The sequence below is a fragment of the Petromyzon marinus genome, chromosome 76, assembly GCF_048934315.1.
Source record: "Petromyzon marinus isolate PM22_M1 ecotype Great Lakes invasive population chromosome 76, UKy_Petmar_22M1.pri1.0, whole genome shotgun sequence".
In the NCBI taxonomy this organism is placed as follows: Eukaryota; Metazoa; Chordata; class Hyperoartia; order Petromyzontiformes; family Petromyzontidae; genus Petromyzon; species Petromyzon marinus.
The window spans coordinates 4,938,816-4,963,149 of record NC_133742.1 but is presented as its reverse complement, the minus strand read 5'-3'; the positions used below and the strand labels follow the sequence as shown (position 1 = coordinate 4,963,149).

At 44.2% G+C, this 24,334-nt stretch overlaps 1 protein-coding gene across 1 annotated transcript; it reads left to right on the top strand.

Annotated features, from left to right (window-relative positions):
- Positions 1-391: 391 nt before the first annotated feature.
- LOC116957533 (glycine receptor subunit alphaZ1-like) lies at positions 392-23,087 on the top strand. Its single transcript, XM_032979744.2, has 8 exons — positions 392-619; positions 2,552-2,634; positions 4,008-4,145; positions 5,186-5,400; positions 10,244-10,420; positions 11,538-11,624; positions 12,889-12,966; positions 16,960-23,087. The coding sequence occupies exons 1-8, from the start codon at positions 396-398 to the stop codon at positions 17,110-17,112; spliced, it is 1,155 nt and encodes a 384-aa protein (XP_032835635.2). The 5' UTR covers positions 392-395; the 3' UTR covers positions 17,113-23,087.
- The last annotated feature ends 1,247 nt before the right edge of the window (positions 23,088-24,334 follow it).

Sequence of the window (24,334 nt, the reverse complement as noted above, 5' to 3'; positions counted from 1 at the left end):
ACCAATCTGAATCCTTTTACAAGGAATCGTGCCTCTGGTGCGGACCGATCAGTTTCAAAGACAATGCCAATATATTATCAGAGTGTGGTTTTTTTTTGCTTGTCTGCATTCTGACCACAAGCATCGTGGCTAACGCAGACAAGGAGTCCTCTTTTTTAAAAAAAAAGGTTTCCGTTCGCTGTGTCCTACCATCCTTAACACAGCCGTTTTGTTGCGTGCAGAAAATTAATGGGGTGGGGAAAAAAAACCTATTCTCACCTATTGGCCCCCATTTCATCCCATGCTGCCCTCTACTAATCCCTTTCCGTCCACACCCTCACCCCCCCCCCCCCCCCCCATTCCTCCTCCTCTCCACCCCGCTGCTCCCCCATCGCGCCAATGAGCAGGACTACAAAATGACCATCTTCTTGGTGCGGAAATGGCGCGACGGGCGCCTCAAACTCCGCAGGAAGGCGCAGATGGGCGAGGATCACATGGACATGCCGGACGAAGCGGTGAGCCTTCTGTGGAGGCCCAGCGTCTTCTTCGACAACGAGAAGGACTCGGTTGTGCACTCCGTGACGGCGCCCAACAGCATGCTGAAGATCTACAATGACAGCAGGGTCCTGCTCTCCATGAGGTCAACGCACACACACGCACGCACACACACACACACACGCACACACGCACACACACACACACACACGCACACACACACACGCACACACACACACACACACGCACACACACACGCACACACACACGCACACACACACGCACACGCACACACGCACACACGCACACACAGACACGCACACACACACACGCACACATGCACACACGCACACACACACACGCACACACACACACACGCACACACGCACACACACGCGCACACACGCACACACGCACACACACACATACACGCACACACACACGCACTCACGCACACACTCACGCACACACACACGCACACACTCACGCACACACACACGCACACACACACGCACACACACACGCACACACTCACGCACACACACACGCACACGCACACACGCACACACACGCACACACGCACACACGCACACACACGCACGCACTCACGCAACGGTTTAGAGCTTTCGCCTTCGTAGCATCTGCGGCCACCGGGAATTCCCCGTTGGAGCGTCTGAGGTTTTCGGGAATTCGCCGTTGGAGCATCTGAGGTTATCAGGAATTCCTAAATGGAGTACCTGAGGTTTTCGGGAATTCCCAAATGGAGTATCTGAGGTTATCGGGAATTCCCCGTTGGAGAATCTGAGGTTATCGGGAATTCCCCGTTGGAGCATCTGAGGTTATCGCGAATTCCCAAATGGAGTATCTGAGGTTATCGGAAATTCCCCATTGGAGCATCTGAGGTTATTGGGAATTCCCCGTTGGAGCATCTGAGGTTATTGGGAATTCCCCGTTGGAGCATCTGAGGTTATTGGGAATTCCCCGTTGGAGGATCTGAGGCCATCGGAAATTCGCCGTTGAGCATCTGAAGTTATCGGGAATTCCCCCGTTGGAGCGTCTGAGGCAATTGGGAATTCCCCTTCAGAACATCTCAGGCCACGTGTTTATTTTCAGTGTCAGCACGCAGTGCCTTTAGCCAGGGTTCGAACTCCATCTCAACAGAGACCCCGCCCACAGAACTGTTTACTTTGGGTCATCGCTAAGATTGGCAGCATCTCCACCAACCTCGTCTGCCACCCGTGCCTTGCAAGTGTGCAGTTGAATTCCCTCGACAGCACAGTATGTGGTACTTACCGACGTTACGATCAAGCAATCTTTTTTTTTAATTCACGAAACAACATTTTCCATCCATTATTATATTTTTTGGCGCTGTTACCGATACGCCGTTGAAGCCCCGATATATGGTTCATCATGGGGAAAAAAATAACGCATCTCCATGTATACAATTAATGGCGATTCCATTAGCGCTCACTTCTCCAGGAACATCGGCATCTTGAGCCCTGGGAGAGGTCTTCCCGTGCGGTTTGTTTTGTTCGTAGCTTTGCTGGTTCCAATCTCTCGACGTGGCCAGTAACGGCGAGTCGTCTGATGCGACCCATGTGAAACGAGGCCGGGTGATCAGAGTAATTCAATTATATTGTTGGCCTCGTGAGAAAGAGACGATGCGACCCTCGTGTTTTTTGCTACCTCTGACGGTAACCAGTTTCCGCTCTGGACCGTGGACTCATGAAGAAGAGCCACTCCCCTGTTGGAAGTGTGATGATGATACCATGCGCCTGAACCTTTTTACATTTGCTTGCCTCTATTCCTCGGATACTAAGGTGACATTGATCCAGTTCCCGACAAGCAGTAGCATCCCCCACCACCACCCATCCTGACATTCCACGTGGCCACAGTCGTTCATTTCTATGGATCTCTAACTGGTGGGTCTATCATGTGACCCAACTGGAAGCAAATAGGTGTTGTCACCCGGACTTAGTTGGTGAGTAGCAAGTCGTTTCATCCTTGTTGTGGTGTCTCACCATGTGTGTTTCCGATGCTGATCTATATGCGTGTCCAAATGTGTTTCCCGTTTTAGAATCACGCTCACCCTCAGCTGTCCCATGGACATCACAGACTTCCCTCGGGATAGCCAAATCTGCCCCTTGACCATCACCAGTGGTAAGACGTAAGTGTGAACGCCAGGGGCTAAGGCCACAATTAAGTGTCGGTGGATCGTGAGTCGGATGTCTAGGTCAGAAGGTCATGGGTCAGAATGCAAGCCCAGCTGGGGATTCCTCCCGCATTGTAAACGATAGGCCACTTTATATTCTTAGTTTTTTCGGTAATGTCACATTGAAGAGAAACAACAAAATAATAAAATATATATAAAACAATAAAAAAATTCTCACGACGTTTCGACCATAACTCAAACACCTGAAGATGACCGTTTGAGTTATGGTCGAAACGTCGTGAGAATTTTTTTATTGTTTTATATATATATTTTATTATTTTGTTGTTTCTCTTCAACGTGACTTTACCGAAAAAACTAAGTATATGAATTACTGCAGTCACGAAAGCTTTAAATCAAAAGATAAGCCACTTTGTTGAGCTATCATTTGTGGACAGGTAGCTTCTGAAAATCAGTTCCTACCTCAGTGGGCTTTGCCTGGTGGGATGTGGATGGCTTAGTTTCACTTGTAATGTGTTTTGGGTGATTTGATTTTCTTTCCTGTACTCTGCACTCCTATAGTGGTTTTTTTGTACTGTTTGCCGTTGTAACCTTCTTACCCCATGAGTAACTAGACTTGTTTGTGCGTGTCATCTGCGCCCTTTGCAAAATTCCCAAAAACTGCCAAAAAATTACCATTTTATTTCTTATGCCGACCCCACGATATATCGAAGCCGCAATGGGCAAAGTCGCGATGCAAAGGGGTAATCACGTCTACGCCTCTATTTAAGTAACGAAACAGGTGGACTTCTTCACAAATCTGGCTTTCGCATGACGAAGCTGGTTGCAATTACTGGCAAAACGTCGTGCTCAGATTGTAGACGTTGTGGCGTGGCGCTCCAACACACGACCGGTGTAGTGCTGTAACTTGCGCAGATGAGTAGCGAGTGACATCGCAGGGAGTGACGTCACTCACTACTCATCTACGCAAGTCGTCGTGGGGAAAACCGGGAACGAGAGGGGGTGAATGTTGGGACCCGGGATGAAGTTATCCTCACAGGAGGCTAAGGGTGGCTACTTCACCCGACCGGCCGAAGTTGGTTGAGCTCTCGTGCAGGTGCAGGGAGGAGAGCCCGGATAGCCGGGGTAGTAGGGTCCCAAGTACCCTGTCCCCTGGGGAGTTATAGGCTAGGGTATTAAGTGTTAGGAGTCAGCCTGTAATGCAATTAGGCGGACTTTTCATCATTTCGAGAAGGCGATGGATTTGAATGACTAACTGCGTTGCGGTGACCAAAATGTTTTTTTACGGTCACCCCATCTGTCCTGTCACTCCTAATGTGATCTCTCTCTCTCTCGTGTTGCATGTGGCGGTGCCGGATCCCAGCCAGCTACACGGCAAACGAAATGTTTCTGCAATGGGACGAAAAAGAGAGAGGCATCATCCACAAGGACATCAAGAACCTCCAGTTTGAATTGGAAAATATCATATTGTACAACAACTGTACCAACTCTGAAATCATGGGTATACCTTACCTCCAAGTCTAAATATAATCCTGACCGCTCCCTCAATAAATAAATCAGGATTTTACTACGCAGGCCAAGGGCATTGCGGATCAATTCCAGCAAGTTGTTGTGAGCAGGACCGAATTATCCAGTAGGCAGTGAGCCCAGGGCCTAGGACAATTTTTTGACCGCATCTTTTTGGTTCGTATGATAAAAGAAAACTGTAACCAAGATATCTTCTTGAATAAATATATTCACGTGGCTACTCGCTGCAATTCATTTGCAGTGGTAACTAGTCCTCTGCTCGTTGTCAGTGAGGCTTAGTACACCTAAAATAACATCAAACAATCATTCAGCTTCGAGGAAAGTAAAGCAACGCGGCATTTGCCATGCGGGTATCCCGTCAGAATATTGAATTTGTTATCGGTAAAAATTGGACGGCAACCTTTTAAAGCTGTCATCCGATATGATAATCATAGTAAAAAAAAATCAAGTTGAAATTTTTTTAGCTTATAATATTTCTAGGCTTACCTTGCTTTTTTTCACTAATTTCGAATAAAATCTTCTTACCTGCGGCACACAGAACGGCTCCAATTGAATGAGGGCACAGGCTAAATAATGAACCGTATCAGCAGCGACCTCTGTCCAGCGGCTGGACTAAGTATGCTTGAAACAAGCGGAGTGACAGTAACGGTAGTGACATGGGCAGCAGTATCAACTGGAGAAAATTATCACTTAAGGCCTACGAAACAGAAGTGCCTGGGGCCTACAAGAACTTTAATCTGGCCATGGGTACGAGTGGACTCCATCAGTAACTCTATTGCCACGAATGTGTGAAATCACGTTTATGTTGTGTTTCATTCCTTAGCGTGAAAAGTGCAAAATATAATGATTGTGGCATACGACTTGGGGTTAAAATGTCAATTACGTATGATTCGGAGAAGTGGGTAATGGGTGAGTGGGAACGTGCATGGCGTTTGTTGTAGCACTTACAAACACATCGACCATTGGGCCTATCGCTAACATCAAGTCTAAACTCTTACCCGCCCTCTCCCAAAGGAAACTTTTCGTGCCTGCACGCCGGTTTCAAGCTGCAGCGGAAAACATCTTCCTCCGAAAAGCAAATGTTCGCGTCGAGTTTCCTCATCACTGTGCTGTCCTGCTTTTCGTTCCTCATCCCCATCAATAAAGCTCCGGCGCGCGTCTCGATCGGCGTCGCCACGACCATCTCGATGGCCACGCAGTGCACCAGTGCTCACGCCAACATGCCCAAGGTGCTCCATCAGCATCCAGAGCGGACTTCTATTTACGCGCTTTCATTTTAACTCGCTCTGTCTGTCGTCGTTGTTGTTGTCGCTGTTGTCGTCGTTGTTGTTGTATCCTCAAATCGTGTAACTCAATTTGTAACCCACTTCCCCAGTGTGGTATCGACTGAAAAACTCGATGTACTTATGTCACACTGATGACAATACTATAGTCTATAATTAAAAATAGATTTTTAAACAATCTTTTTAAACGCTTTCTATTAACTCACTCTGTTGTTGTTGTTGAAACCTCAAATCTTGTAACTCAATTTGTAACCCACTTCCCAGTGTGCTATCGACTGCAAAACTCGCTATACTTATGTCACACTGATGACAATACTATAGTCTATCATTAAAAATAAACAACACAATTAAACTATCTTAATACACGCTTTAATTTAACTCTGGTTGTAGTAGTATCCTCAAATCGTGTAACTCAATTTGTAACCCACTTCCCAATGTGGTATCAACTGAAAACTCGCTATACTTATGTCACACTGATGACAATACTATAATCTATCATCAAAAATAGATTTTTAAACAATCTTTTTACACGCTTTCTATTAACTCACTCTGTCTGTTGTTGTTGTTGTTGAAACCTCAAATCTTGTAACTCAATTTGTAACCCACTTTCCCAATGTGGTATCAACTGAAAACTCGCTATACTTATGTCACACTGATGACAATACTATAGTCTATCATTAAAAATAGATTTTTAAACAATCTTTTACACGCTTTCTATTAACTCACTCTGTCTGTTGTTGTTGTTGTTGAATCCTCAAATCTTGTAACTCAATTTGTAACCCACTTCCCAGTGTGCTATCGACTGAAAACTTGCTATACTTATGTCACACTGATGACAATACTTTAGTCTATCATTAAAAATAAACAACACAATTAAACTATCTTAATACACGCTTTAATTTAACTCTGGTTATAGTAGTATCCTCAAATCTTGTAACTCAATTTGTAACCCACTTCCCAGTGTGCTATCGACTGCAAACTCGCTATACTTACGTCATACTGATGACAATACTAGAGTCTATCATTAAAAATAGATTTTTAAACAATCTTTTTACACGCTTTCTATTAACTCACTCTGTCTGTTGTTGTTGTTGAAACCTCAAATCTTGTAACTCAATTTGTAACCCACTTCCCAATGTGGTATCGACTGAAAACTCGCTATACTTATGTCACACTGATGACAATACTATAGTCTATCATTAAAAATAAACAAAAATTAAACTATCTTAATACACGCTTTAATTTAACTCTGGTTGTAGTAGTATCCTCAAATCTTGTAACTCAATTTGTAACCCACTTTCCAGTGTGCTATCGACTGAAAACTCGCTATACTTATGTCACACTGATGACGATACTACATTCTATCATTAAAAATAAACAACAAAATTAAACTATCTTATTACACGCTTTCTATTAACTCACTCTGTCTGTTGTTGTTGTTGTTGTTGAAACCTCAAATCTTATAACTCAATTTGTAACCCACTTCCCAATGTGGTATCGACTGAAAACTTGATATACTTATGTCACACTGATGACAATACTATAGTCTATCATTAAAAATAGATTTTTAAACAATCTTTTTAAACGCTTTCTATTAACTCACTCTGTCTGTTGTTGTTGTTGAAACCTCAAATCTTGTAACTCAATTTGTAACCCACTTCCCAATGTGGTATCGACTGAAAACTTGATATACTTATGTCATACTAATGACAATACTATAGTCTATAATTAAAAATAGATTTTTAAGCAATCTTTTTACAAGCTTTCTATTAACTCACTCTGTCTGTTGTTGTTGTTGTTGAAACCTCAAATCTTGTAACTCAATTTGTAACCCACTTACCAGTGTGCTATCGACTGAAAACTTGCTATACTTATGTCACACTGATGACAATACTATAGTCTATCATTAAAAATAGATTTTTAAACAATCTTTATACATGCTTTCTATTAACTCACTCTGTCTATTGTTGTTGTTGTTGAATCCTCAAATCTTGTAACTCAATTTGTAACCCACTTCCCAATGTGGTATCGACTGAAAACTTGATATACTTATGTCACACTGATGACAATACTATAGTCTATCATTAAAAATAGATTTTTAAACAATCTTTATACATGCTTTCTATTAACTCACTCTGTCTGTTGTTGTTGTTGTTGAATCCTCAAATCTTGTAACTCAATTTGTAACCCACTTTCCCAGTGTGCTATCGACTGAAAACTCGCTATACTTATGTCACACTGATGACAATACTATAGTTTATCATTAAAAATAAACAACAAAATTAAACTATCTTAATACACGCTTTAATTTAACTCTGGTTGTAGTAGTATCCTCAAATCTTGTAACTCAATTTGTAACCCACTTTCCCAGTGTGCTATCGACTGAAAAACTCGCTATACTTATGTCACACTGATGACAATACTATAGTCTATAATTAAAAATAGATTTTTAAACAATCTTTATACATGCTTTCTATTAACTCACTCTGTCTGTTGTTGTTGTTGTTGAATCCTCAAATCTTGTAACTCAATTTGTAACCCACTTTCCCAGTGTGCTATCGACTGCAAAACTCGCTATAATACTTATGTCACACTGATGACAATACTGTATTCTATCATAAAAAAAATATATATATATTTTTAAACATTCTTAATTTGTGTTATGTTCCGGCTTGGGTCTAATTGTTCACGCTCAACTGACGTTGGCTGTAAATCACCACCGGTCCCCCTTACGTTGTGGGCAAGCTTCGGGCCCACTTCCTGGAGTCATGGAGGTCTTCCATTACTAGCACATTTCATAAAAGCGTGTTTAAAATGTTTCTTTTTTTTTTACATATATATTACTTATTTACCATTCACGACATATGAATCACCTTCCGGAATCTGTAGGGGCGTCAATTCACCTCTAGTCTATCAAAAACAACAAAGCGGTGAACAATCCACAAAGTTTCTGATGCAATGTTTTTTTTTTACATTTTAGTAGCAAATTGCACAACATTCAACACTTACAATAAACATCTCGTTCGTACAACAGTGACCAGGAGGCACCACATCAGCCCGCGGGGCACAAAATACTGCGCTGATAAATCCCCTGTAGATGGAATTGAGAAACACGTGTTTTTTTTAATTCAATAAAACCCTCTCCAAAATAACCACAGCTATTTAATACATTACATTCTCAGAATCAACATCACATATATGTTGCACACTCAAAATGAAGGACTTGGGCAGGTGCTCCAAATCGAGGGCAAGCACATTTATTTATTGTGGTTAAGCTGTCAAATCTAACAGCACGTGTGTTACACGCAGCCATTCTTCAACCGAGTCGCCAATAACCACGTGACTGGTGTCCAAGTGTGGTCAATCAAAGTTTCTCTTAAACCCAATTCTACTGCTGATAACCCATCTTTGTCTTTGAGTAATGTGCCAAATATAACTACTGTATACCTTTATTAGCATATGAATCAACAACCAATTCAGATGTATTATAATCGCTATAAATAACGACCTTAATCTGGATGTATGTGTCTAAAAAAATGTCTTGGATACTTCCCGACAAGGTAGAAAGATAAAATTTGGTATATAGGGAGTTTTTAGGACACAAACAGCAACAATCTGAAAAGCCGAGATTTTTCATTTGAAGGCCTCGAAATCTCTATTTCAAGTGTTCCATGAACATATTTGTGTACGCGGTGTCATTCATAAACCATTCGAAATATAAGCTTGTGGTCTTTTTCGTTTGACAGAGCGTTAATCAAGAAATAAAATGAGAACCATTCTCCTTAAATTGTTTTCAGAAAAAAATACGCATTTTATGATGTTCAAATATAAATCATTCGAAATCGATCAAAGATAGGAGAGCGTCCCCTCATAGACTATTGTTCTTTGTAAAATAAAAATAACGCGATATTTAATTTGAACTGTTCCGATGGGTGTGCGTCTTTAAATATAAGAAGTTGAATTAAGTCAACAATTGTTTTTTTATTTTTGCAGAAAAAAAAATCTATTTTTAGAGTAGTTGTTAGTGTCTGATCATAGATTTAAAAAAAAATTATAAAACAAATCACATCAGGCTAATTTTTATATTGATTAAAAACTTGCGTGGCGAAGACAGGCTTCATGAACTAGTCTAACAGTATATTCTTAGTTTTTTCGGTAAAGTCACGTTGAAGAGAAACAACAAAATAACAAAATATATATAAAACAATATTTATGCAAACCAACACAACCTGATGATGACCGTTTGAGTTATGGTCGAAACGTCGTGAGAATTTTTTATTGTTTTATATATATTTTGTTATTTTGTTGTTTCTCTTCAACGTGACTTTACCGAAAAAACTAAGAATATGAATTACTGCAGTCACGAAAGCTTTAAATCAAAATTTAGTCTAACAGTATTCACTATGTGTATGGATTCAACGTTATAACAGCTAGGCTCTAACCACGCGTGGCTCACCCAGCTTTGAACAGTGCCCCTGAACATGAATCGTACAGCTGCTGTCTGGGCGTGGCCTAGTGTACACGTATGACAAATGGGTCCAATCACGATGCATCGACGTCTTCGTGACGCACAAGGAACCTCGCTCCACGTGGCAGTTTTACCCCAACGCGTGTCATAGAGCGGCAAGATGCACCTCTCGACTGCAACACACTGCTGAATGCATAATTATACTTGAGATTCATTATAGGTTATCCCACACCGGCAACACAGGTAACGATTGAAATGAAAAAGAACAGATCACCCTTCGATGTCGCTTACACATGTCACTGTGTGTGTACCCGCGTGCAGGTTCCGTACATGACATCCATGGATCACTGGTTGAGCTTTTGCTTCATTTTCATCATCACCACGTTCACAGTTAGCATTCTGCAGATTTGCTATTCGGGTATCAAGAAAGACATCTCGACACAAAGAGCAGCAGGGACACCAGCAACTACTCCGCCTCCATCACCACGGACACAAAATGTAAGGATCAACACGTGTAGTCACAACGGCACGTATAACATCGAGGCCATCCATGGCACAAGCAAACGTCAGCAATTGATATAATCTGTCCCTTCGATCAGCTCATTGGCCTGAATGTATTACCCGTTTGCAAGATTATAAGTAACTATGGACATGTGGACCATATCGTATACCACTGTAATCTATGCTCATTCAGCGGAGGAGGAATTTAAAAACTTCCCAGGCAACATATCTGCAGTCTTCCCTTCCGCCTGACACAGTGGTGCAATATAGCAGGACTCATGCTATTTAGCCGCCACCGCCAACCTTGTTACGTGGATGGTGGTGGTGGTGGCGGTGGTGTTGCACATGGTCCATTAATCCAGCACTGGAGGCGGCAGCGAGGGTTGGTGGATCGGACAAATGTTGTGAAGCTCTCCGTGGCTGTCGATGAAGAGCCATGCATTGGCTTGGCAGAAAGCGGTACAGCAAAAAATGTGGACTTCACCTGTTCCGTCTGTATAGGCCTTTCTCCGGGTGATCTGGCTTTCACGTATTCATGACTCGTGAATTGGCCGATAAAACCTTCATATACGGAGGGCCACAGAGCTCCCGCGATTGTTTTAAAGCGCCAACTTGCCGCAAGGCTGCTGCTGCTGCTGCTGCTGCTGCCTTCCTGGTCATCTGTGGTTCATTATCGCGTCCCTGGGTCGTCCGCTTTCTAAACCCGAACCCTGACTCGCCGGGGGAATGTGGTACAGGAAATACGTGGACTCCACCTGTTCCATAAAGTATGGGATAAGAGTTGGCGGCGGTCATCGTTTGAGGTTCGGGGGTGGTGAGGTTTTTTACGAAGGGGATTGGGAGAAGGTCAAGTCGGGTTGGTTGAGAAGGGTCCAGAAGGGCCCGGCAAAGTATAAAGAGCCTGGCTAGCGGCCCTTTGCTTAGCAGTGGCTGAGGCAGCCCTGATTCAAAGTGCGTACGTGTGAGTTCGGGTACGCGCAAGAGTATGGATAGGCGTGAACGCGTGCTCTCGGTTCTCACTCCTTGAAAACCGTTTTAGAGGGAGTCGTTAAGGTGTTGTTGACAAATGTGTTTGAGGTTTCTCTGGTAACGGGAAAATCAATGGCCTCAACAGAGACAAGGGACTTCCGCTCGATCGGCCTCACAAAACACTTCAGGCTCTGGCGCTGACAGACGGACTTCCCAGGGCGTTGCCCAACCGGTAAGTTGAGTGGCTTGCAGTGCATCCCTAGGAAGGCTACGAACCAACCTGCAACCCATTTTAATTGGCTGTGGATTGTGGCCATGCAAACCCAAATCTGCCTTATGTTCACGAACACGGTCCGAGAGATGCCGTTTATTTTCTCCAATGTAACTGCTGCCGCAGATACAGCTTGGTTTGTAGACGCCGGGATATTGCATGTCAGGAATCTTGTCCTTCACAGATGGGATCAGATCACGAATTTTATGCACTGTGTTAAATCGGACCTGGACCTTGTGTTTGTTCAAGATTTTGGAAATCCTTTTGGTTATCCCTGCTATGTAAGGCAAGGTGATGGTTTTGATTGAATCCTCAGATGGCTCCTTCCTCACGGTTGGGGTGATGGCTTTGCAGATTCAGTAGTCAGAATATTAATTCGCCTTGAAAGCTTGGTGTACGTGTTTGAGTTCACTGGTTAGGTGTTCATGTTCGGAGATACATTGAGTTTTATTGTGTAGCATTTTGATGAGGGAATTCTTCTGGGATGGATGGTGGTGGGAATCAGGTTTTAGGTAAGCATCAATATGGGTTACTTTCCTGTGGACAGAATAGATCATTGAACCATCTGCTCTCTTTTTGATTAAGACATCCAAGAAGGGTAGCATGCCATCCTTTTCTACCTCCATGGTGAATTTAATTGCTGGGTGTATGGAATTGATGTGGTTGAGGAATTGTTTCAGAGCCGGACGGCCATGTGGCCATTCACGTACCTCTTCCACAAGGACGAGCGTAGAGTGGATTCCTGGATGGCGTCCATCTCAAATTTTTCCGTGAAAATGTTGGACACAACTGGAGATAAGGGAGAACCCATTGGGGTGACTTCAGTTGGTTTGTAGAATGTTCCACGCCAGGTGAAGTATGTATTGGTGAAGCAGTGTCTCACCAGGTCTTGTACATCAGCATTCAATCCTTGTTGGACCAAATTTTCAATTATTACAATGGTGCCGGGCACAGGAACTTTGGTGAAAAAATAAACTACATCGAAACCTAACAAGCAAATTCACCTGGGGACAGTGAGATGTATTTAATTGACGATACCAGGTGAGCTGAGTTAAGAACAGAAGTGAAGCATAGATTTCTCAGAAGATATTTACGTGCCACATTCTCCAAAGAAGGGCCATCACCTGCTGCTCTGTTTATGTTCTTGTAAGTCCACATGCAGGGGTGTTATTGATGGATGCGCTGACGGTTATCTCTGTAATGTGAGAGTCAATGCCCCCCACAGGAACAAGATGAGTCAGCGGGCGCTCTGTGCCCTGGTAGAAACAATGAACGAGATCTCCTCCAAAATGAACGTCAATCGGTAAGTGCGTGGATTCCAGTGCTTCATGGCAGCCCACGAATTGAGAGTTCAATGAAGCGGCCGATAGTTTCTCGCCATGCATACCCAAACTCTGGACATAACCCTCAACCCATAGAGATGCACGGCCAGGATACATAGAGACCCATGAAGAAAAAAACACAGTGATTCATAGGCACATTCACGACAAGCCACAGTAGTGTGATTGTGGCCATGGATTCCAAACTACGTACCACACAGTAGGCCCACTGTAGCCTGCACTCATTTATTGCAGTTTTAGCAAAACCCATACAAACTCTCTCTCTTCTCAAGCCTTCACGCCGTGACGAGTAGACCTCGACATTGGCATCGAGCTCATAAATGGAGTTGGCCGTACTCCATGTGGATATTGCAGCACTGCAGGAGACCCGGCTTGCTGGCAGTGGCTCACTGCGAGAGAGTGACTACGCTTCCTACTGGCGAGGAAAACAGCGGAACGAACCAAGGCAACACGGTGCTGGGTTCGCCGTCACAAAACACGCTCCGTGGCATGATAGAACCACCGACTGCAGGCTCCGAGCGGATTCTGCTCATGAGACGGCTCGCTGCTTCTGGCCATGTAAACATCCCGAGTGTCTACGCCCCAACACTCTGCTCACCCCCCCGGAGATTCATGACCAGCTCTATGAAGAGCTTCGCAACATTTTTCGCAAAATCCCCAGCTCTGAGCACATGTTTCTGTTGGGAGACTTCAATGCAAGGGTTGGGGCTGACCACGACGCGCGGCCCGCATGCCTTGGCTATCACGGCATTGGAAAGATGAATGCCGGTGGCCCTAGACTACTGTGGCTTTCTTCATACCACAATCTCTGTATCACAAACTCATTCTTTCTCACAAAACCATGCCATAAAGTATCATGGAGACATCCGGGGGTCTCTTAATTGGCACCAACTGGACCTCGTCATCACCCGACGAGCCCTCCTCAACTCGGTACTCGTCACACGCGGCTACCACGGTGCAGTCTGTGACACCGATCACTCTCTGGTATCCAGCAAGGTCAGACTACGTCCCAAAAAAGATGCACGGACTCAAACAAAAGCGCTCCCTACGCATCAACTCTGCCAAGAGCTCACTCAATCATTCCGACAAAGCCTCTGGCAGTCCCTACACGACACACCGGATGGAAGCGTGGAGACAAAGTGGCCATACACCAGAGACCGCCATCTTCAATGCAGCCATCAATACCTTCGGCAAGCAGACAAGGCGGAACACGGGCTGGTTTGAGGAACACCTGGCCGTATCGGAACCCATCCTCCAAGCCAAGCGCACGGCGCTCCTGAAGTACAAGCAAGTCCCGAGTACAGGATCGTCAAGGGCTCTGAAAGCTGCCCGCAGTGCAAAGCAGCTCAAACGACCGCCAGACAGCTGCGCCAACAACTACCGGGCGAGCCTCAGCAGTAGGGATCCAACTCGCCTCTGACACTGCCAATATCCGTGCCATGTGTGAAAGCATCAAGACAGCCTTTGGTCCAAACATAAGGAGGACTGCCCCCCTTTAAAATCCAGCACAGGGGCCATCATCACTGATCAACAAGAGCAAAATGGCCAGGTGGTTAGAACACTAACTCAGAGCTCTACCCGCGAGACAACGGCGTGTCAGAAGCTGCCCTTGCTGCTGTAAAGCCCCTACCAACGATACACGAACTGGACAATGTTCCAACCTTGAAGGAGCTTGACAACGCCATCAACTCCCTAGCCAGTGGCAAGTCCCCGGGGGGACAGGACGGCATTACACCTGAGGTACTGAAATGTGCAAAACCCGCCGTCCTCAAAAAAACTCCATGAACTTCTCTGCCAGTGCTGGCAAGAAGGAGCAATGCCTCAAGGCATCAGAGATTCCACAACATCATCACCCGATATAAAAAACAAGGGTGACCGTGGGGACTGCAATAACTACCGCGGCATCTCCCTGCTGAGCATCGTGGGGAAAACCTTTTGCCCGTGTGGTCCTCAGCAGGTTGCAGATACTAGCTGAGAGGACGTATTCTGAGGCTCAGTTGCGGCTTCGGAGCAGGAAGGTCCACGATTGACGTGCTCTTCTCCTTGCGTCGGCTACAGGAGAAATGTCGAGAACGGAGAATGCCCCCTTGTACTTGGCATTCATTGATCTTACAAAAGCATTTGACCTCATCAGTAGGGGAGGCCTCTTCAAACTCGTCAGAGGAATTCCCCATACTCAGCGGTGTAAAGCAGGCGGGGTGCGTGCATGCCCCAACACTATTTGGCATCTTTTTTCTCAATTATGCTCACACACGTGCCTTTGGGACAGCAGAAGAGGGAGTCTTTCTCCATACAAGATCTGATGGCAAACCGTTCAATCTTGGCCGTCTCAGATCCAAAAGCAAAGTCCGCAAAGTCATCATCAGAGAACTCCTATTCGCTGATGACGCTGCGCTGACAGCTCACACGGAACTTGGTTTGCAGACACTCGTCGAACCACCTTACCAATGCCTGCAACAACTTTGGCCTGACACAATCAGTCTGAAAAAGACCAATGTCATGGGCCAGGATGCCAGAGACACACCCCTCTTCCATAAACATTGGCAGCCACACCCTGGAAGCCGTTCAGGACTTCACCTACTTGGGTTCCACCATCACCTGCGACTTGTCCCTTGTCACAGAGATTGACGAGCGCAATGGGAAGGCGTCAACAGCCTTTGTTCAGGTTAACCAAAAGAGTGTGGGAGAACAAATCTCTAACAGCTGAACACCAAAGTACAAGCGCACCGGGCCTGCAGTCCTTAGCACCCTCCTCTATGGGTCTGAGTCCTGGACAACATACGCTCACATCAAGAACATCGACTAAACCACATTCCGCCCCCGATGTCTCAGGCGCGTCCTCGGTGTCGGATGGCAAGGTCGCGTTCCCAACGCCTCAAGCCGTTAACTTGGCCAACATTCCCAGCACGTGCTCTCTACTCAGTCATAGGCGCCTGAGATGGCTTGGACACGTGCGTCGCATGCAGGGATGGCAGAATACCCAAGGGGGGATGTCCCGTGCGGCGAGCTGGCATCAGGCACACGGGTGACTGACTGGTCGTCCGGTCCTGCGCTTCAAAGATGTCTGTGAACGGGACGCGAAGAGCTGCGACATCAACCCCAGGTGACTGGGAGAAAACTTGCCGGCGACCGACTCGGCCGGCAGCAGGCTTTGGAAGCAGGCCTCGGGAGAGGCGAGGGGAAAAGAGACGCACCGCTTGGCAGGCCGAGAGGTAGCGACGTAAAGAAAAAGCAACAGACGCCTCTGGAGCTGCCACCGCATTCACTTCAGCAATTGCCGTGGCAAGGATCGCGACTCAAGGACTGGCCTACTAAGTCATTCTAGGCGCCGCGAAACCTAAAGCTGACCTCGTAAGGCGCAAAAAATAATTGTCTCTCGAGACAATTCAACCGCTTTAGATTCATTCGTTAAGGTCACACACAGTGTTGTTGTTGTTGTTGACGAATGTGTTTGAGGTTTCTCTGGTAACGGGAAATTCAACGGCCTCAACAGGGACAAAGGACTTCCTCTCAATCGGCCTCACAAAACGATTCGGACTCTGGTGCTGGCGGTCCAACTTCCTCAGGCGTTGCCCCACCGGTAAATTGCATTGCCTGCAGGGCATCCCTAAGAAGGCAACGGACCAACCTGCAGCCCAATTAATGCGTTGCGGATTGTGGCCATGCGAACCCAAAACCGCGGACCACGTGGCAAAGCAACGTGGCCTGCACTCGTTCAGCGGGACGAGGAACACAAAAAAAAACTCGATGAGCTCTCCTCCCAAATGACCCTTCTGGACGCTACGCAACGTTCTGACACCGTTCCCCTACTGGACATCTGTGACAAAAGAGCCTCATAGCTCATCGAATTTCTCCAGGACGAATAAAGATTTTGATTCTGATAACCGCCACCCCCACCCCCTCCTCTGTCTGTGACCCCCCCCCCGCCCCTCTCCCATCCAACCTCTCCACTCCAGAAATGTTGCAGCAAGATGAAAAATTTCATCAGAAAATGTTACAGCAACGGTGAAAGGTCTTTTAGCTGGGTATGTTTTTTAATATCTCTAGGTTTATTATTGGGTCTTTCGTGGGCCTATTTCAAAATTCCTTGCTGTGGTTTTCACACCTGATGATGATGATTGCTGCTTGTGTTGCAGTCGAAACATCGTGAGAATTTTATTGTTTTATATTTTTATTATTTTATTGTTTCCCCTATCTACGTGGTGGTGACTTTACCCAAAGAACCAAGAATAATAATTTTATTGTTTTACAATAATTTTATTGTTTTATATTTTGTATTATTTTATTGTTTCCCCTATCTACGCGGTGGTGACTTTACCGAAAGAACCAAGAATAATAATTTTATTGTTTTACAATAATTTTATTGTTTTATATTTTTATTATTTTATTGTTTCCCCTGTCTACGTGGTGGTGACTTTACCGAAAGAACCAAGAATAATAATTTTATTGTTTTACAATAATTTTATTGTTTTATATTTGTATTATTTTATTGTTTCCCTATCTACGTGGTGGTGACTTTACCGAAAGAACCAAGAATAATAATTTTATTGTTTTACAATAATTTTATTGTTTTATATTTTTATTATTTTATTGTTTCCCCTATCTACGCGGTGGTGACTTTACCGAAAGAACCAAGAATAATAATTTTATTGTTTTACGATAATTTTATTGTTTTATATTTTTATTATTTTATTGTTTCCCTATCTACGTGGTGGTGACTTTACCGAAAGAACCAAGAATAATAATTTTATTGTTTTACAATAATTTTATTGTTTTATATTTTTATTATTTTATTGTTTCCCTATCTACGCGGTGATGACTTTACCGAAAGAACCAAGAATAATAATTTTATTGTTTTACAATAATTTTATTGTTTTATATATTTTGTATTATTTTATTGTTTCCCTTCTATGCGGTGGTGACTTTACCGAAAGAACCAAGAATAATAATTTTATTGTTTTACGATAATTTTATTGTTTTATATTTTTATTATTTTATTGTTTCCCTACCTACGTGGTGGTGACTTTACCGAAAGAACCAAGAATATGAATCCCTGCAGTCACGTGAGATTTTAAATAAAAAATGTACATCGAAACTAACGAGCAAATTACCTGGGGACAGTGAGATGTATTTAATTAATTTTCTACAATTTATATCTCCATATTTCATCGAATCACTGGCCCAATTATCAATCACGTGTCTAATTAGCGATCATCTATTAAGCTATCATCAATCGTCGAGATTGTGATTATCCAATCACTTGTCCAATTAGTGATCATCAATCACTCGTCCAATTTACGATCATAAATAATTTGTCCAATTAGCTACTATCCAATCACTTTATCCAATTAACGATGATCAACAAACTTGTTCCAAATTCACAGTCACCGAATCACTGGCACAATTAGCGAGTATCCAATAACTCACTTGCAATTAGCCATAATCAATCACCTGTCAAAATTAGCGATCATCAATGACTTTGTCCCATCGGCGACTGATCGTGAACATCTTCTACCGTGAGATACGCGAAATATTACGTTTCATGTGCGGCACAGGGGGGGGGGGGGGGGCGATGGATGGCCGTCAGAATGGAGGCAAAGAAGGAGACGTTCTAGAACGGTGCACGACAACAAGTTTGGCAAACGAGAAAGCCCAAGGCGGTACAAGAAAGGCAGTGCACCAGACTTGACAGTGCACAAAGGAATGTCGCAAAATACAACAGGTCCCTGCAGGGTGGGCCGGTAGGGACCATTGGAATTTTTGCGCAATTTTTTACGACATTGTTATACTGCCAAATGTTGGGTGCAAATAAGACGTATCAAGTCTCTGCGCTGTCCGTTGCTGATTTTGCCACCCCGACAGCACGAGATTTCACTTCGTTATTAAAGTATTGAAAGGGGACGGACGGACGGACACATTAATCTATTGCAGGCTGGTACACTCAGTTTACAATCTTCGTTCCTACCAGTACAAAGACCTACAGGCCGAGATGTGACCAAATGGTGAACATGGGATGGACGTGCAAGTCCTCTATTTACGTCGGAAAATGCATCCCTGGAAAACGTGACCTTTAGGCCGAAACAACGTAAATAAGAACAAATGCTATCGTTGACTTAACGATGTACATTGGGATTTTGATTCGAAGCTTTCGTGACCGCAGGGATTCGTATTCTTGGTTCTTTCGGTAAATTCACCACCGCGTAGATAGGGAAACAATAAAATAATATAAATAAATATCGAAAATTGCTATAATTTTTTCTTATTTTGTTGTTTCCCTTGTACGTGGTGGTGGTGGTGGTGGGGGGGGGATCATTATTCCGGTCAAAATTTGCAGACGAAAATATTAATTTAGTTTACTTTACCAGGTTAAGGCCTCGCTGAACTGGTAACTCACCGCCACGCGCCACTCTCCACGCCGAGGCCACTCTGCGATCTCACATTAACATAGCTAAACTCTCACATTAACATAGCTAATATATCACATTAACATAGCTAATCTCTCGCATTAACATAGCTAATCTCTCACATTAACATAGCTAATCTCTCACATTAACATAGCTAATCTCTCGCATTAACAGAGCTAATCTCTCACATTAACAGAGCTAATATATCACATTAACATAGCTAATCTCTCACATTAACATAGCTAATATCTCACATTAACAGAGCTAATCTCTCACATTAACAGAGCTAATATATCACATTAATATAGCTAATCTCTCGCATTAATATAGCTAATCTCTCACATTAACATAGCTAATCTCCCACATTAACATAGCTAATCTCCCACATTAACATAGCTAATCTCCCACATTAACATAGCTAATCTCTTGCATTAACATAGCTAATCTCTCACGATAACATAGCTAATCTCTCACATTAACACAGCTAATCTATCACATTAACATAGCTAATCTCTCACATTAACATAGCTAATCTCTCAAATTAACATGGCTAATCTCTCACATTAACATAGCTAATCTCTCACATTAACATAGCTAATCTCTCACACATTGACATAGCTAATCTCTCGCATCGACATAGCTAATCTCTTGCATTAACATAGCTAATCTCTCACACATTGACATAGCTAATCTCTCACATTAACATAGCTAATCTCTCGCATCAACATAGCTAATCTCTCGCATCGACATAGCTAATCTCTCACATTAACATAGCTAATCTCTCGCATTAACATAGCTCATCTCTCGCATTAACATAGCTAATCTCTCACATTAACATAGCTAATCTCTCACATTAACATAGCTAATCTCTCGCATTGAAATGGCTAATCTATCGCATTAACATAGCTAATCTCTCACGATAACATAGCTAATCTCTCACATTAACACAGCTAATCTCTCACATTAACATAGCTAATCTCTCACATTAACATAGCTAATCTCCCACATTAACATAGCTAATCTCTCGCATCAACATAGCTAATCTCTCGCATTAACATAGCTAATCTCTCACACATTGACATAGCTAATCTCTCGCATCGACATAGCTAATTTCTCGCATTAACTTAGCTAATCTCTCACATTATCATAGCTAATCTCCCATATTAACATAGCTAATCTCCCACATTAACATAGCTAATCTCCCACATTAACATAGCTAATCTCTCGCATTAACATTGCTAATCTCTCGCATCAACATAGCTAATCTCTCGCATTAACATAGCTAATCTCTCACATTAACATAGCTAATCTCTCACACATTGACATAGTTAATCTCTCACGATAACATAGCTAATTTCTCACATTAACATAGCTAATTTCTCACATTAACATAGCTAATCCCTCACACATTAACATCGCTCATCTCTCGCATCGACATAACTGGCCCTGCCGACTTCGTTCATGATCCTTGGGCTACACCGATTTTAAAACTTTAAAAACAGCCTGCCTACAGCAGCTCCCTCCCTCTTATATTCCTCCTGATGACGATCGCTTGCATTGTGATCGAAGCGGCCTAGTCTTTTGTTCATTTTAATTTCATTTTTTTTATTAATATGAACCAATCTACGTGACTTTTACCGAATTAACCCAGAGAATGTGTAGGAGCTCCTAGCTATGACAAATGATATCAGCTCAACAAAGTGGATGATATCATCATCATCATCGTCATCGCATGGAAATGTTTAGCAGCTGCCAAATTCTCCAAATGCTTGTTTTACCTAATGTGGAAGGGAAATCCCGGAGGGCACGGAGAGACACACCGCAAACTCCAAATATACAGCAGCAGCAGCAGGCATCGTCAGGGTCGGGATCGAACCCACGACCTCCTGTAGACCAGGCGAGGTAGTCAACATCTCATAGCCACCGTGATGATGATGATGAGAGAGAGACGCAGACTCCGAATTTACAGCAGCAGCAGGCATCTTCAGGGTCGGAATCGAACCCACGACCTCCTGTGTACCAGACGAGGTAGTCAACATCTCATAGCCACCGTGATGATGATGATGATGAGAGAGAGACGCAGACTCCAAATATACAGCAGAAGGCATCGTCAGGGTCGGGATTGAACCCACGACCTCTTGCGTGCCAGCCGAGGTAGTCAACATCTCATAGCCACCGTGATGATGATGATGAGAGAGAGACGCAGACTCCAAATATACAGCAGAAGGCATCGTCAGGGTCGGGATTGAACCCACGACCTTCTGCGTTCCAGGCGAGGTAGTCAACATCTCATTGCCACCGTGATGATGAAGGTGAGAGAGAGACATCCACGACCTCCTGTCTACAAGGCGAGATAGTCAACATCTCATAGCCACCGTGATGATGATGAAAGAGAGACGCAAAACTCCAAATATACAGCAGCAGCAGCAGGCATCGTCAGGGTCGGAATCGAACCCACGACCTCCTGCGTTCCAGGCGAGGTAGTCAACATCTCTCAGTGTCTGGGATTGAACCCACGACCTCCTGCGTGCCAGGCGAGGTAGTCAACATCTCTCAGTGTCTGGAATTGAACCCACGACCTCCTGCGTTCCAGGCGAGGTAGTCAACATCTCTCAGTGTCTTGGATTGAACCCACGACCTCCTGCGTTCCAGGCGAGGTAGTCAACATCTCTCAGTGTCTGGGATTGAACCCACGACCTCCTGCGTTCCAGGCGAGGTAGTCAACATCTCTCAGTGTCTGGGATTGAACCGACGACCTCCTGCGTACCAGGCGAGGTAGTCAACATCTCTCAGTGTCTGGGAATGAACCCACGACCTCCTGTGCACCAGGCGAGGTAGTCAACATCTCTCAGTGTCTGGGATTGAACCCACGACCTCCTGCGTTCCAGGCGAGGTAGTCAACATCTCTCAGTGTCTGGGAATGAACCCACGACCTCCTGCGTCCCAGGCGAGGTAGTCAACATCTCTCAGTGTCTGGGATTGAACCCACGGCCTCCTGCGTTCCAGGCGAGGTAGTCAACATCTCTCAGTGTCTGTGATTGAACCCACGACCTCCTGTCTACAAGGCGAGGTAGTCAACATCTCTCAGTGTCTGTGATTGAACCCACGACCTCCTGTCTACAAGGCGAGGTAGTCAACATCTCTCAGTGTCTGGGATTGAACCCACGGCCTCCTGCGTCCCAGGCGAGGTAGTTAACATCTCATAGCCACCGTGGCGCCCCTGTGGGTCTTCCCTGGTCAAGTAAAAAAAAGATATATTGAAAGTAGCAGCAACAAAAGATGAATGAAGATAGCCAAAAACGATGCTAGGTTACAAGTTGAAATACATAACGCGAGTTAATCGAATTGTATGCTTACCAGAGATTGTGACATTTAGAGAGGGTAGCATGGGCGGTATCCTTAGTGTGGCGATGTTGTGAAGAGCAGTCCGTTCTTGTGCAACGTGGTCGGTTACATTCCTCAAGAACACCGCGTTATGGAACAAATAATCGCATCCTAATAATTAACTATATCGATATTTTGATTTAAAGCTTTCGTGACTGCAGTAATTCATATTCTTAGCTCTTTCGGTAAAGTCTCGTTGAAGGGAAACAATAAAATAATAAAAAAATATTTTGATTTAAAGCTTTCGTGACTGCAGTAATTCATATTCTTAGCTCTTTCGGTAAAGTCACGTTGAAGGGAAACAATACAATCATAAAATATATATACAACAATAAAAAAATTCTCACGACGTTTCGACCATTCCCCCGGAGAATCACCTGATGACGACCGTTTGTGTTATGGTCGAAACGTCGTGAGAATTTTTATTGTTTTATATATATTTTATTATTTTATTGTTTCCCTTCAAGGTGACTTTACCGAAAGAGCTAAGAATATATATCGATATTGAGTGTGCACACGTTATTACCCCATCGACCGGCTGGATAATTATGTTGATGGTCGAGCCAGTGAATGATATATCAGTGTAACAAAACCAATTCTTGTTCCTGGATAGTAAGTGTTATTTACCAATTGTTTACGCCTCAAAAGTACAGAAAACGGCTATTACTGGTAGGAACGAAGATTGTAAACTGAGTGTACCAGCCTGCAATAGATTAATGTGTCCGTCCGTCCGTCCCCTTTCAATACTTTAACGAAGTGAAATCTCGTGCTGTTGGGTGTAAAATCAGCAATAGACAGCGCAGAGACTTGTCCTACCAGCCCACCCTGCAAGGGACCTGTTATTCCCCACAAACTTTGCTTTTGTGACCAGGACAGTGATAGTTTAAAAATGTACCTATTTCCAATGATACCACGTGTGTATTTGCATCATTTCTTCACGTAAAGGTCTGGTTTACAAAAGCAAAGTTTTTTTTCGTGGGGAATAATAGCCATTTTCTATACTCTTTAGGCATAAGCAATCAAAAAAATAACACAGCACCCAGGAACAACAAGTGTGTTCCACAGTGTATTGTAAGAGGAAGGTGTATTGATTGCTGCACATCAGCAAAACCATCCGTGAAGGAAGGCCACGTCGGGTGCTAGCACAACAAAGCTACCCTAGCCTGCTGGTTACAGACTCGCAGCGTGCCATGAGCAAGGGCCCTTGCATGTGCAAAGACCGTCTGGATGCAAAGAGAAGGCACCAGGCAAGCCTGGAGGGCATTGGTTGGGGAAATTTCCCCCGCAGAGTGTCCAAAAAGAGACGTCCGGGGAGAAATGCCCCCGGGAGGATCCGCGATGGATAAAAGCGGAGAAGGGAAGGGGTGTTCGGGGCTGTCGAGAGGGACCTCGGGACTCCGGCGCCGTCTCCAACGCCTGTCGCCTGTCCTCCTCCAACCACACACGCGCACGATCTCCACGTCGGCATCGCCTCACGGCGACGCGTTCCCCGGCTGCATTGCGTGCGATGGAATGAACGTCTACGGCTCGGATGCCGGAGTCG

What these genes read in the sequence shown, in the direction of transcription:
- LOC116957533 (XM_032979744.2), top strand. Translation starts at nt 396, where the DNA reads ATGACCATCTTCTTGGTGCGGAAATGGCGCGACGGGCGCCTCAAACTC. An exon ending in CTCACGCCAACATGCCCAAG is followed by an intron (nt 5,401 to 10,243) that starts GTGCTCCATCAG and finishes ACCCGCGTGCAG; the next exon opens with GTTCCGTACATGACATCCAT. An exon ending in TCCAAAATGAACGTCAATCG is followed by an intron (nt 12,967 to 16,959) that starts GTAAGTGCGTGG and finishes TCTCCACTCCAG; the next exon opens with AAATGTTGCAGCAAGATGAA.